This window comes from Carcharodon carcharias, chromosome 10 (genome assembly GCF_017639515.1).
Source record: "Carcharodon carcharias isolate sCarCar2 chromosome 10, sCarCar2.pri, whole genome shotgun sequence".
Taxonomy (NCBI): Eukaryota; Metazoa; Chordata; class Chondrichthyes; order Lamniformes; family Lamnidae; genus Carcharodon; species Carcharodon carcharias.
In genome coordinates, this window is record NC_054476.1 from 144,993,069 (window position 1) to 145,008,813 (window position 15,745).

Sequence of the window (15,745 nt, forward strand, 5' to 3'; positions counted from 1 at the left end):
CAAAGCCATGCTGACTATCCCTGATCAATCTGTCCCTTTCTAAGTGACAGTTTATCCTGTCTCAGAATTGTTTGCTATTATTTGCCCACTACTGAAGTCAGACTGACTGGCCTATCCCTCGCATCCTTTTTAAGTAGTGGTACAATGTCCACAGACCTCCAATCCTCTTGGACCTCACCTATATCTAGTGAGGATTGGAAAATGATTCTCAGAGCATCCACTATTTCCTCCCTGTCTTCCTTCAATAGCCTAGGATACAATCCATCTGGCCATGGTAATTTACCCACCTCTAAGAATGCCAGTCCCTCCAGTACTTCCTCTCTCACTATGCTTATTGTATCTAATACTTCACATTCCTCCTCTTTAACTAGAATATCTAAATCATCCCTCTCCTTAGTGAAGGCAGAGACAAAGTACTCATTGAGAACCCTGCCCACATCTTCTGCATCATCCCACAAGTTACCCTGTACATCCCTGATAGGCCCTACCTTTTCCTCAGTTATTCTGTTTTCGTAAAACATCTTAGGATTTTCTTTGATTTTATCTGCCAATATTTTTTATATCCTCTCTTTGCTTTACTTTATTTACTTTATCATAACCCTTTATTTTGAAATCACCTATGAAATTTCCCTCTGAACCTTCTCCGCAGTAAGGAGAACAATTTCAGCTTCTCCAGTCTCTCCACATAACTGAAGCTCCTCATCCCAGAATCATTCTGGTAAATCACTGCACCAAAATCTTGACATCCTCTCAAAGTGAGGTACCCAGAATTGAACACGCTACTCGAGCTAGTACCAAACTTTCATTATAATGTTAAGCTGTTTGGCGAGATTGCTGAGGCCATGCTGCTCCCCGCTGTATTTTTGACTGTTTTTGTTTTTCCATGCATTGCAGGAGGATTTCTGTCTGGTCAACTTGTCTCTGAGCCTCACTGCCACCGTAGACATCAGCTTGCCTGACCTGAAGGCCCTCAGCACAGAGCTGAGGGTGCAGACTCTGCAGACCGAGCTACACGAGGGTTTCTTCAGTTCAAACATGCTGCAAACGGCACTGTCGCAGCCTGATGTATCACCAGGCAGCACTGACCCACAACAGGAAAATCCCGAAACAGCCAAGACTGGTAAGAGTGATTCCCACCACAAACCATCATCCGTAAAATCCTGAGCCCCACACCCTCTACCTTCCACACAACTTGACTCCTGATTGACACTGGTATTCATTGATATCCCAGTGTGTCTCCTTCAGGTCCTGAGGCTTCACCCCAACTAAGTTACTTCAGAGTGCAATCCACATCTATCGGTCAGTACGTGCTGCAGCCATTTTGCACAGCAAGATTCTAAAGCTGCAGGCACGCGAATAACTATATATATTTTTTGGTGGTTGAGGGAAGAATATTGGCTGCAGAACATCAGGTGAAATCCTTTGCTCTTTGAATAGTGCCATGGGATTTTTTATATCCATCTGAGAGGGCATCTCATGCGAAAGATTTCACTTTCAAAAGTACAGCGCTCCCTCAGTACTGACCCTCCGACAGTGCAGTACTCCCTCAGTACTGATACTTTGACAGTGCACACTCCCTCAGTACTGACCGTTGAACAGTGCAGCACTCCCTCAGTACTGACCCTCCAACAATGCAGCACTCCCTCAGTACTGACCCTCCGACAGTGCAGCGCTCCCTTAGTACTGACCCTCCAAGAGTGAAATGCCACTGGGAGTGCCAACCTGGATTTTGTGGTCAAGTCTTTGGAGGGAGTCTTGAACCCAGAACCTTAAGAGTCAGCGGAGAGCATGCTACTAACTGAGCCATGATTGAAACACAAAACCACCAGTTGAAGTTATTGTTTATTATCAACTAAGAAATCTGGCCCAAATATTATCATGGCTAATTATAGATTTGAGATGAAATTAAAACTAACATTGTTTCTCAGACTGAAACAAGTTTTCTGTGATCTATAAAAGAGAATTCAAATATGAGTCTTGTAAATAAGGAATCTATTTATGTAGTAGCTTTCAATCCCCAGTTAACTGAAAATGCCTCACAGTCAATTAACTACTTTGTTCTGTTGACAGTTTTTAATTTCTCAACTATTTTAGTGTTTAAGATCATGAAGATTTAGATAGAGGAAATAAAAGAGAAGTCATGTAGCTTTCGGATTGATAGTCAGAGATTCAAGGTGTTTGGCAAAAAGAAAAAGAGGCGAGATGGAGAACAACTTGTTTACACAATGAGTTAAGGTTTGGAATTTATTACCTGCTGGGATGGTGGATAGAGATTTAATAATGACCTTCAAGAGAGAATTTGATCAGTACTTGAAAGAGAAAAACATCACTGGGATGTGGGGAAAGAGCCAGGGAGTGAGATGGAATAGATTATTCTTGAAAAGAGTTGGTGCACTCTGGATAGGATGAATAGTCTGTTTCTATGCTGTAAACTTTTAGTAATAGATTAGACAAAGTGGATGAATGAAAAAGGGCTTACAGGGGAATGTGTATAGGGCAGGTAAACATGATTAGTGCCATTTGATCACAGAGAGGTTAAAAGTCAGCACAGGCTGAGTGGGCTGAATGGCCTGTTGTAACTTCTCCTGTAACTAACCTGTAAGTATACTGTGTCGAGATCTCAGGCAGGATGTGTATCCAGGGCGGAGAGAGATGAACTGTTTCCGCTGGTGAGGGAGTCTAGGTCAAAGGGACATCATCTTAAAAACCAGAGCCAGACCATTCAGGAGAGAAATTAGGAAACACTTCCTCACACAAAGGGTGGGAGGAATTTCAAACTCTCTCCCAGAAAGAGCAGCAGCTGCTGGAGCTCTTTGTAAACCTGAGATTGATGGATTTTTTTCTAATCCAAGGGTATTAAGGGGTATGGAACCAAGGTGAGTGGATGGAGTTTGGATACAGATCAACCAGTGAGTGATGGAACACTACAAGATTCTGAGGGGATTTTGACAGCTTGGAGGAGGTTTCCTCTTGTCAGGGAGTCTAGAAGTCAGGGGCACAGTTTAAAAATAATGGGTCTCCCATTGAAGATGGAGATGAGGAGGAATTCTTTCCTTCAAAGGGTCTTTAGACTTTGGAATTCTCTTCCAGAGAGAGCAGTGGAGGCTGAGTCACAATGTATTCAAGGCTGAAGTTAGACAGATTTTGATTGACGAGGGAATCCAGAGTTATGGAGGGGTGGACAGGAAAGTGGAGTTAAGGCCATACAAAGATCAGCATGATCTTATTGCATGGTAGAACAGGCTCGAGGGGCTAAATGGTGTTCCTATGTTCCAGTGTATTCATTGACCAAACAATGTTTTATAAAGCATGTATGAGATATGTTTTGTGTGTGATTGGTCCAGGGTTAGGATTCTGTCCAACCTTTCCCTTGATGTTTACATTGATATGCACTGTGACATGTCCATTGAGGGCCTGATTCCTTTCACCTCTTATCCCCCTCCCAACACCTCTAACAGGAGATGATAGAACAACTGGTATCATAGCTACCAGACCCGCATTCATGGATTATTTACCACAAGTTATTTCGCTGGAGATGGAGGACACCAGCATCACGCTATCTTTGAACAGTCAACAAAGGTACAGACAAACATAGCTCAGGGCAGAGCCTTGCATTTCTATAGCACCATTCACAACTTCAGGACATCCCAAGACACTTTACAACCAATGAAGGTACTTCTGAAGTCTAGTCACTGTTATGATGCAGGAAACTTGGTGGCCAATTTGCGCACAGCCAAATCCCACAAACAGCAATGTGATAATGAAGAGATGATTTAGACATTGGTTCAGGGATAAATATTGAATAATTTTAAAGCTGAATTAGATAGATTCTTGATTGACTGGAAGTCAAAAGGTATACGGGCTAGGCGGGAATGTGGAGTTGAGGCCACAATCAGATCAGCCATGATCTAATTGAATGGCGGAGCAGGATCAAATGGCCTACTCCTCCTAATTTGCATGTATTTATGATATTAGGGAGAACTGCCTTGCTCTTGTTCCAGAAGGGTCATGGGATCAGTTATGCCCACCTGAGAGGACATTTGGGGCCGTGGGTTTAACATTTCTTATGAAAGACAGCAACTCCAGCATTGCAGCACCCCCTCAGTACTGCACTGGGAGTATTGACCTGGATTATGCCCTCATCAGTGAAGTAGGGACTCGAAGCCAACACCCTCTGACTCCGAGGGGAGAGTGCTGAACACTGAGCCATGGCTGACATGTAAGCTCACATGTCATTATTGATATGGATTATCCTAGCGTATAGGGAACCTCATTGTATCTGCATTTTAGTCATAGTCATAGCGGTCTACAGCACAGAAAAAGGCCCTTCGGCCCATCGAGTCTGTGCTGGTCAAACAGGTACCTAACTATTCTAATCCCATTTTCCAGCACTAGGCCCATAGCCTTGTATGCCATGGCATCGCGAGTGCACATCCAAATACTTATTAAATGTTATGAGGGTTTCTGCCTCTACCACCCTTGCAGGCAGTGAGTTCCAGATTTCCACCATCCTCTGGGTGAAAAAATTCTTTCTCACATCCCCTCTAAACCTCCTGCCCCTTACCTTAAATCTATGCCCCTTGGTTATTGATCCCTCCACCAAGGGGAAAAGTTCCTTCCTGTCTACCCTATCCATACCCCTAATAATTTTATATACCTCAATCATGTCCCCCCTCAATCTCCTCTGCTCCAGGGAAAATAACCCCAGTCTATCCAATCTCTCCTCATAACTAAAACTCTCCAGCCCTGGAAGCATCCTGGTAAATCTCCTCTGCACTCTCTCTAGTGCAATCACATCCTTCCTATAATGCGGATTTGAGAACTGCATGCAATACTCTAGCTGTTGCTGAACAAGCGTTTTATACAGTTCCAGCATAACCTCCCTGCTCTTATATTCTATGTCTTGGCTAATAAAGGCAAGTATCCCATATGCCTTCTTAACCACCTTATCCACCTGTCTGGTTACTGGTGGACATGCACACCAAGGTCCCTCTGATCCTCGGTACTTCTGAGGTCCTACCATTCATTGTGTATTCCCGTGCCTTTTTTGTCCTGCCCAAGTGCATCACCTCACACTTATCCGGATTAAATTCCATTTGCCACTGATCAGCCCAGCTGATCAGCCCGTCTATATCCTCCTGTAATCTAAGGCTATCCTCCTCACTATGTACCACCCTAGCAATTTTCAAGTCATCCACGAACTTACTGATCAACCCTCCTACATTCAAGTCTAAATCGTTTATATATACCACAAACAGCAAGGGGCCCAACATCAATCCCTGTGGAACCCCACTGGACACAGGCATCCAGTCACAAAAATACCCCTTGGCCATCACCCTTTGCTTCCTGCTAGTCAGCCAATTCTGGATCCAATTTGCCAAATTGCCTTGGATCCCATGGGCTCTTACCTTCGTTATCAGTCTCCAATGTGGGACCTTATCAAAAGCCTTGCTGAAGTCCAAGTAGACTACGTCAAATGCATTGCCCTCAACTACACACCTGGTCACTTCTTCGAAAAGTTCAATCAAATTGGTTAGACATGACCTCCCCTTAATAAAACTATGTTCACTGTCTTTGATTAATCCCTGCCTCTCCAAGTGTAGATTAATTCTGTCACTCAGAATTGCTTCCAATAGTTTCCCCACCACTGAGGTTAGACTGACTGGCCTGTAGTTCCCTGGTTTATCCCTTCCTCCCTTCTTGAGTAACAGTACCACATTGGCTGTCCTCCAGTCCTCTGGCACCTCTCCTGTGGCCAGAGAGGTCTTGAAAATTATTGCCAGCGTTCCTGCTATCTCCTCCCTTGCCTCACTCAACAGCCTGGGATACATTTAATCTGGTCCTGGAGATTTATTTACTTTTAAGCCTGCCAGACCACTTAGAACCTCCTCCCTTTCTATGCTAATTTCTTTAATTATATTACAGTCCTTCTACCTGATTTCCATACCCCCAAGTCATTCCTCTCACTTGTACAGACTGACACAAAGTATTCATTTAAAACCCTACCTATGTCTTCTGGCTTCACACACAAATTACCACTATGGTCCTTAATAGGCCCTACTCTTTCCCTAGTTATCCTCTTACTCTTAATGTATTTGTACAATAACTTTGGATTTTCCTTTATTTTACATGTCAATGTTTTTCATGCCCCCTTTTTGCTCTCCTAATTTCCTTTTTAAATTCCCCTCTACACATTCTGTACTTCTCTAGGGCGTCCGCTGTTTTGAGCCCTTGGTATCTGCCATAAGCCTCCCTTTTTCTCTTTATCCAATCCTGTATATCCCTCGACATCCAGGGCTCCCTGAATTTGTTGGTCCCACCCTTTGTCTTTACTGGAATATGTTAGTCCTGTACTCTCCCTCTTTCCTTCTTGAATGAGTCCCACTGCTCTGAAGCAGATTTGCCTAAAAGTAGCTGCTCCCTGTCCACTCTGACCAAATCATATCTGAGCTTATTAAAATTGGTCTTCCCCCAATTTAGAACTCTGACTTCTAGCCCATCCTTGCCCTTTTCCATAACAACCTTAAATCTAATGGAGTTATAATCACTATCTGCAAAATGTTCCCCCACTGATATCTCTACCACTTCATTCGCTACTGGCTTCATTCCCTAAAGTTAAGTCCAGGACCGCCCCCTCTCTTGTAGGACCTTCTACGTATTGGCTTAAAAAGCTCTCCTGGATGCATTTTAAGAATTCCGCTCCCTTTAAACCTATCACAATATGACTAACCCAGTTAATGTTGGGACCAATATCCTTAGTGGGAAATCTCCCACTATTTCTACCCTATTATTTTTACACTTCTCTGAAATTTGCCTACATACCTGCTCTTCTATTTCTCTGACTGTTTGGGGGCTTATAGTACACTCCCAGCAATGTGACTGCTACTTTTTTGTTTTTAAGTTCTACCCATATGGCTTCATTTGAGGAGCCTTCTAAGATGTCATCCCTCCTTACTGCTGTAATTGATTCCTTGATCAATATTGCGATACCCCTCCTGTTTTACCTCCTTCCCTGTCTCACCTGAAGACCCTATATCCTGAAATATTGAGCTGCGACTCGTTGCCCCTCTCCCAATCATATCTCTGTGACAGCAATTACATCATACTTCCATGTGTTAATATGTGCCCTCAGTGCATCTGCCTTATTCGTCAGACTCCTTGCATTGAAATAAATATCATCCAACCTTGCCAAACTCCCTTGTGCCTTAACTGGCCTATAATTTTATGCCTTCCAGACTCACTTGCTCTCTCTTCTAATTTTGGCTGTGCATCTCCCTTTGCTGAACCTCCTCTCAGGATCCCATTCCCCTGCCAATTTAGTTTAAACCCTCCCCAACAGCACTAGCAAACCTCCCCGCAAGGATGTTGGTCCCATTCTGGTTCAGGTGCAACCCATCTGCCTTGAATAGGTCCTACCGCCCCCAGAAACGGTCCCAATGTCCCGGAAATCTAAATCCCTCCCTCCCTGCACCATCTCTGCAGCCACGCATTCATCTGGACTAACCTATTTCTATACTCACTTGCGCGTGGCACTGGAAGTAATCCAGACCTTACTACCTTTGAGGTCCTGTTTTTTAATCTGCTTCCTAGCTCCCTAAATTCTGCTTGCAAGAACTCATCCCTCTTCCTACCTATGTTGTTGGTACCAATATGTACCACGATCTCTGTCTGTTTGCCCTCCCCCTTTAGAATGCCCCGCAGCCATTCAGTGACATCCTTGACCCTGGCACCAGGGAAGTAACATCCCATCCTGGAGTCATGTCTACGGCCGCAGAAATGTCTGTCTGTTCCCCTTACTATTGAGTCTCCTACCACTGTTGCTCTTCCCCTCTTTTTCCTCCCCCTCTGTGTAGCAGAGCCACTCACAGTGCCATAAGCGTGGCTGCACTCCCCAGAGGAACCGTCACTCTCTCAGTTTTCCAACACAGAAAAATGGTTCTCGAGCGAGATGCACCCTGGGGATTTCCTGACTACCTGCCTGATACCTTTCTTCTGACTGATGGTCACCCATCCCCTCTCAGCCTGCACTTCCATAAGCTGTGCGGTACCATGTCTAAAAACGTGCTATCCACGAAACTCTCAGCCTCATGGATGCACCTCAGTGTCTCCAGCTGCCACTCAAGCTCTGAAACCTGGAGCTCAAGTAGCTGCAGCTGGTGGCACTTCCTGCATGTGATCAGTCAGAGTGCAAGGAGCGTCTAGGACTTCCCACATGTTGCAGGCGGTACATAACATGGGACAGAGCTGCCCTGCCATGCCTCTAGTTGAAAAAAAACCTTCCCTTAAGTTAATTACAGTAAAAAGATGTTAAATTATTTGTTTTAAATAAAAACTAGAACCCTTACCTTTTCTTAGCTCAATCTCTTTTAAATTGGAGAAAAGCTGGAGAAAAAACTGGAGAAAAACACTTGCCCACTACTCACCAATCAGCTCGCACCTTTGTGCTGACGTCACTTTTTGAAGCTTCCCTGCACTCACACTGGTTCTGATCTCTCCGCCGCTCTCTCGCGCTGTCTTGTGATGTCACTGTTGTTATTTTCAACGAGAACTGGCTGCAGGACGCTCTTCCCAGTCTGCTTCACCACAATGCTGACTGCAGGACACTCTTCCCAGACTGCTTCATTGCGATGCCAATTGCAGGACACCCTTCCCAGACTGCTTCAGCGTGATGCCAATTGCAGGACACTCTTCCCAGACTGCTTCACCGTGATGCTGACTGCAGGACACTCTTCCCAGACTGCTTCATCGCGATGCTGACTGCAAGACAGTCTTCCCAGACTGCTTCGCAGTGATACTGACTTCATGCTGACTGCAGGACACTCTTCCCAGACTGCTTCACAGTGATACGGACTGCAGGACACCCTTTCCAGACTGCTTCACCATGGTGCTGTCCGCAGGACCTTCTCCCCAGACTGGGCTGTTTTCCAACTGTTTAACCTCCTTTAGTCTCTCTCGCAGTGCTACCGGATCTGATTTATGGTCTTCTCGTTTTTCCCAGACACCTGCATGGGAACCTGAAGCTGCTTAGTTTCCACTACGAGCCCGAAGACTTTTACCGGATAATGCCACATCTCATTCTGCCTCCCATGAGTATCCAGCTAATCCTAGAAGGTTAGAACCATCGGAGGAGCAGTAACATGTCGCACTCCATGGCACGGCCTGGTACAACACCCATTAGAGAAGCGGCTTATCGCTGTGGACCCAGCTTGATGATGTTTGTTGCTGCACGCTGCTGCTTGGGGTCCGTGGAGACTCTCTGAGGCTTGTTGGGGGGAGGTCTGTGGTATACTGTGAAATTGCTCAAGTGGGGCTGACCTTTGGGGTGGGGGATGTGGGCAACCTCCCAGGGGGTTGTGAATGAGTGGCAGCCTTGAGTAAGTGAATGAGTGGCAGCCTTGGTGGGAGCAAAGGGCAGCAGCTCTGTGTGCAATGCTGAGTGGACTGGCTGTCTAACCACGAGGGGGGCACATGCACCCGTCCCACTGATAATTGTAAGTAAATATCTGTATTCTTAAAAGCAGGATTGACACACCCTTTACATGAAGCATTTTCATATTAATGGGGTATTGTAAAATTATAATTTTATCGGTTGATTATTTGAAAAGGGGTCCTTCATCTGAATACGTTTAGGAACCACTGGTTTAAAGGAGCAAGGCTGTTTATTGACTGGTCCTCTCTCTCTCTCTCTCTCTCTCTCTTTCCCTCTCTCTCCCTCTCTCTCTCACCCTCCCTGCCTTTAGATGGATTGCTCTCGTCCCAGAGTCGGCAACGGATCGTGAGCCTGAGCCAGCTCAGCAGCTCCTTACAGGTGAGTGAGCCTTCTCGGTGACACCAGGGAGTCCTGGAGCTGCCTTACTGTGGCTGCAGGCAGTGACAGCAACGTCCTGACATTCAGTTCCCAACCTGCGCCGAGTCTGCTGGTTCCAGCGATTGGCACCAACAGCAACAACTTGCATTTATATAGCGCCTTTAGCGAAACATCCAGCCTTTCACAGGAGATGATCAAACCACAGATTCCACACTGAGCCAGTTAAGGAGATATTAGGGTCATTGACCAAATGTTTGCTCAAAGAGCTGGGTTTGAAGGAGTGTCTCAAAGGCAGAGGTTTAGGGAGGGAATTCCAGAGCTTAAGGCCTAGGTAGCCAAAGGCACAGACACCAATGGTGGAGTGATTAAAATCAGAGATGGTAAAAGAGGCCAGAAATGCAAGGATCTCAGCGGGTTGCAGGCCACGTTTACAGAGATGGGGTGAGGAAGTGATTTAGATAATCCTCCTTTTCCTGGTACCATGTCCTAAGAGGACGTTGGTGATCATGGATTTCTATTGGATTGCTCCATGATTATTCTTGGTGAAGTACTGCAGTGGTTTTCTGTTGCCATCTGCAGTATGGCTGACTAGGAAACTCCCCCACTCTCACTGCCTGCCATTGATGTGTGTTGGAAGGATTTACGGGCTGATAATCAACCTGTTTGGCTGTCTTATCAATGCACCTTCCTTGGCATCAAGTCCTGAAGTGGGGTTTGAACCCAGAGCTTCTGACCCAGAGCAGAGGATGCTACCCACTGCTCCACAAGACCTCCAATTTAGACACTAACCCTTCTGAATATTAGAGGGGCAAGAGATTGACCAGACTGACTGTCCCACATGTTTAATTTCTCCCCTCCCCATCTGTCTTAACTTTCAAGGCAAAGCTTAGATTGTGAGGGTGATCCTGGGATACAATTTAAGTGCAGGTTGGGTGGCAGAATAGCTTCTGAAAATATCCTATTGAAGGGAAGCTAATCCATTATACCATCACCATCTAAAGCTGATCAATGTTCTCACCAGAACTCCTTGTTGAGTGAATTATGGAATGATACAGCACACAAGGTGGCCATTTAACCCACTGTGCCTGTGCCAGCTTTTTGTAGGAGCTGTCCAATTAATCCGACTCCCCCTCCTCTTGCCCCATGGCCCTACAAATGTTTTCTTTCAAGTATCAATGATTCTATTTATCCAGTTCCCTTTTGAAAGTTACAATTGAATCTGCTTCCACTGTCCTTTCAGCCAGTGCATTCCAGATCACAATAACTCAGTGGGTAGGTCGCTGTGAATTGTTTAGTATGCAGTGGAGCTGAAGTTGTTTCCTGTTTTCTGTTTTTTTAGATCACGGGCATTGATATTTCTGCTTCTGTCACTGTTCACACTTGCACTCTTCACTATCGACACTCCGAGTTTTCACACTGGCTGCTCTTGTCAGAAAAATCGGCATCACCTCAGTTTACAACTAAAAGGTTTGTGTCAACTTGCACACCCGTCAGCGCTTCTGCATTCTTTATTTTCTTATTCCTTAGCAACACTGTCAATTTTAGTAATCCCCCCCCCCCCCACCCCACAGCACCGTATGTTACTGACTGTATCTCTACTGATGTTAATCTAGCTCCCTCACACAGTCACTCAGTAACCCCTCTCCACCCCAGCACTCTGTATTACTTACTGTATCTCTACTGATGTTAATCCAGCTCCCTCACACTGTCACTCAGTACCACCTCCACCCTTTGTTACTGACTGTATCTCTACTGATGTTAATCCAGCTCCCTCACACTATTCCTCTCCCCCCAGCACCCTGTATTACTGACTGTAACTCTACTGATGTTAATTCAGCTCCCTCACACCATGGGACTGGATAACTGCACTCCCATTCTAATGTAATGAGATGTGATTGATCCCTACTGCGTTGCTTGCCTGAGACCCCACCTTTACTCTGGTTTTATTCTGTGTTTAATCAGGCAATTTCCTTGGCTGAGTATCCCCATCACCATCACGTGTTCACTGTCGAATGTGAGCAGCTCTCTCCAGTTCCTCGATGCACCAGCCTTTGCCCTGGGCTTCGGGTCTGTAGTTGCAGGTAAGAATACATCTTAAGATCTGCTTTTATTCGAACTCTGCTACATCACCCCATTAACCACCTCATCCTTACCCCCTTTCTAATCCTGCTTCTCTGCATCAAATCAGTTAGATGGAGAAATATTTATTTGTTTATATCACAAAGCCTTTCATATACGAGTGGATCTCCTGTATTGCTCATAGCACGTCCAGGGCTGTCGCTTCCACCATAGAGTGTAGTTGACAGGACTCTTTTAATTCCTTCGCAGGAGGCGGGTGTCGCTGCCAAGACCAACATTTATTGCCTAACCCTAATTGCCCTTGAGAAGGTGGTGGTGAGCTGCCTCCTTGAACCACTGCAAGCGTCGCAGTTTTGGTACAGCTGAGTGGCTTGCTGGGGCACTTCAGAGAGCAGTTAAGAGTCAACCACATTGCTGTGGGTCTGGAGTCACCTATAGACCAGACTGGGTGAGAATGACAGATTTCCTTCCTTAAAAGACATTAGTGAACCAGATGGATTCTTCAAAAATCCATTACTTGGATGAGTTTGCTTAATTCCAGATTCATTTATTAACCAAATTGAAATTTCCTCAGCTGCCATTGTGGGACTTGAATTTGTATCTCCAGGTCATTAGTCCAGGCCTCTGGTTACATACCATTATGCTATCGTACCTATTTAGGTGAAAGAGTATTAGGGAGTGGGAAATAACTGGACCTGACTGAGTAAATGAAACTCTATCCCCCTTTTAAAGTCACACAGTAATCTTTATTTTGCTGTAAATTATTGTGTCCACATTTATGATGGCAGCTGCCTATGAAACTATCACGCTGTAAATACACTCTTCCACCAGTGGCAGCACTGCAGCTTGACAAGATTACACAGGAAGCTGCCATTAGGAGTGTGGTCATAATTTGTAATGGAAAATTTACCAGAAACAGCACACAGTTGAAAGTTCTTAATATGCTACTTCAGGTGTTGCTGGTTCTCTCTTTGCTATCTCTTTTCCTGTATGTGTCTGACACTTTTTTCTCCCTGTCTATCTGCCTCCTTTTTTGCCCTCTCTGTTTCGAGCTCTGTTTCTAACCTCTTTTTCTTTCTCTCTATCTATCTATCTGTCTGCCTATTTCTGTCCTACTGCGCTCTCTCTCTCTCTTTCTGTCTCTTTGTCAGCCTCTACCATCTGTGATTCATTTTCCCTCTTTCTCTGCCCTCTCCTTTTCCTTCTTGCTTTCTATCTCTTTCCTGCTGATTCTCTCTCTCTGCAGTTCTCTCCCTTTTTATTCCAATTTTCTGTTTCTGTCCCCTGCTGTTTTTTCCTTTTCTCTATTCAGTTATGCCCTATCTGCCTGTCACTCTTTTCCACTTTTCTCCCCCTCCTTTTTCTGGTTTACTTTCTACCTTTGTCTTTCCTGTTTAACTTTGTTTTGTTCTTTGCTCTCTTTCCCATTTCTGTTGTATCCCAGTGTCTTTGTGCTCTCGCTCTCTATCTCGCTCTCTTTCTCTCCCTCGCGCGCTCCCTCATGCGCTCTCTCTCTATCACTTATTCTATCGCGCTCTCTTGTTCATTCTCTCTCTCGCTCGCTCTTATCCTCTCTCGCTCGCTCTTATCCTCTCTCGCTCGCTCTTATCCTCTCTCGCTCGCTCTTATCCTCTCTCGCTCGCTCTTATCCTCTCTCGCTCGCTCTTATCCTCTCTCGCTCGCTGTTATCCTCTCTCGCTCGGTCTTATCCTCTCTCGCTCGCTCTTGTTCTCTCTCGCTCTCTTGGATGTTCCTTCTTAGACTAGTCTGTATTTTGGTGCCGCAAGTGGCGGCTGGAGTGTGTGAGGTGTGGAGGATAAACATTCGGCTGAAGGTGGGACCGAGAGGGATGGTGGCAGAAGGTGAAATGACAAAAGGAAAATCATTACAAATCGCAGGGCATGTGCAAATAAGACGCCAGTCCCAGACACACAATAGAGTTGGTGGGGGTGGGAAATATAATGTAAATAAACAAAGCTACAAACAAGATTCAAACATTGCTGCTTAAACCCCACACCTGAGTATGATGCCAGAGTACAGGACAGTGCAACGTACCCTCAGCGCTCCCTCAGCACTGACCCTCGGACGGTGCAGCACTCCCTCAGCACTGACCCTCGGACGGTGCAGCACTCCCTCAGCACTGACCCTCTGACGGTGCAGCACTCCCTCTGTCAGTGCAGCACATCCTCAGTGCTGACCTACTGACAGTGCAGTACTCTGTCAGTGCACTGGGAGTGTCAGCCTGGATTTCATACTTAAGTCTCTGGACTGGGAAGAGAGGAGTGTGTTACCTACTGAGCCACAGCTGACACATGAGCTTGTGACGAGAAAATGTTTTGTCCTCCACCAATATCAAGGAAGATGAAAGAAAAATTAAAACCATTAATTGGAAGATTTAGTTATTGGGATATGCTAATTGATAGGTGTTTTAAAATGATGATATGTTTTGATAAGAGTTTGTAGGAAGAAACAGTTTCTACCAGCAGGAGGCTGGTACCGAGAGATATAAAGTATTTTACAAAAGAATCAAAGAGATAAACAAGGAGAATATTTTTTCCACAGTGAGTTGTTGTGGTCTGGAATTTGCTGCCTGTAAGGGCAGTGGAAGCAGATTCAAGTTCCAAAAGGGAATTGGATAAATACTTGAAAAGGGAAATCATTTGCAGAACTTTGGGGAAAGAGCTGGGGAGGAGGAGGGGGAATGGGACTAATTGGATAGCTCTTTCTAAAGAGCCAGCTCAGGCATGTTGGGCTGAATGGCCTGATTGCTGTAAGATTCTGTGTGCAGTTAGGATTAATTAGAAACAAGTGCTTCCTGAGACAACCCAGCTAGTAGGCATCATGGGAGAGATACACTGTGGAGTATGGATAGTTTTGTTTCCAGTTGTTTACATGGCATCTTTTTAACTGTCTGGATTCAGTGTACCCTGTGAGACCACGGTGATAACAATGAGCCCTTCTGTCACCACACAGACACCCAGCACCTGAAGACCCGCAATTCTCACTGGCGTGGGAACCTGGCGGTGAAGAATCTATGGTGGCGGGCAGGGGAAGGGTCACAGATTGCGAGAGCTCACCCTCTGGCCAGTACACATGTGTGGGGAGATGCTTTTGTTATGGAGTCATTAAACCTGCAGGTAAGCTGCAATAGCCTCCTTCTGTGTTAAGTAACCATTCTATGATTCTATCAGAGCAGGGTGGTAGCGGTCAGTTTGGGGGGGGTGGTGGGGGCAGTTGCGGGGGAATCACACTGTGATTGGAGAGCACAGCAAGTATATTCACTGTATGATTGGATGGTGGCTGGGGCATATCGCACCATATGATTGGGTAGTAACTGGGGCATATCACACTATATGATTGGATAGTGACTGGGACATATCACACTGTATGATTGGATAGTGATTGGGGCATATCACACTATATGATTGGATAGTAACTGGGTCATATCACATCGTATGATTGGATAGTGAGTGGGGCATATCACACTGTATGATTGGATAGTGAGTGGGGCATATCACACTATATGATTGGATAGTGACAGGGGCATATCACACTATATGATTGGATAGTGACAGGGGCATATCGCACTATATAATTGGATAGTGACCAGGGCATATTGCACTATACGATTGGATAGTGAAAGAGGCGTGTTCCACCATGTATAAAAACAAAAAAACTGCGGATGCTGGAAATCCAAAATAAAAACAAAAACAGAATTACCTGGAAAAACTCAGCAGGTCTGGCAGCATCGGCGGAGAAGAAAAGAGTTGACGTTTCGAGTCCTCATGACCCTTCGACAGAACTTGAGTTCGAGTCCAAGAAAGAGTTGAAATATTAGCTGGTTTAAGGTGTGTGTGT

At 45.3% G+C, this 15,745-nt stretch overlaps 1 protein-coding gene across 2 annotated transcripts in view; it reads left to right on the top strand.

Moving 5' to 3' along the window:
- LOC121283233 (protein KIAA0100-like) overlaps positions 1–15,745 on the top strand; it is an 82,360-nt gene that overhangs the window by 13,129 nt on the left and 53,486 nt on the right. For both annotated transcript variants that reach the window (XM_041197562.1, XM_041197563.1), the window contains 7 exons: positions 895–1,120; positions 3,459–3,579; positions 8,999–9,111; positions 9,741–9,808; positions 11,148–11,275; positions 11,771–11,889; positions 14,861–15,024. In XM_041197562.1, the coding sequence (XP_041053496.1) occupies positions 895–1,120; positions 3,459–3,579; positions 8,999–9,111; positions 9,741–9,808; positions 11,148–11,275; positions 11,771–11,889; positions 14,861–15,024 (939 nt within the window). The remainder of the gene's footprint in view (positions 1–894; positions 1,121–3,458; positions 3,580–8,998; positions 9,112–9,740; positions 9,809–11,147; positions 11,276–11,770; positions 11,890–14,860; positions 15,025–15,745) is intronic.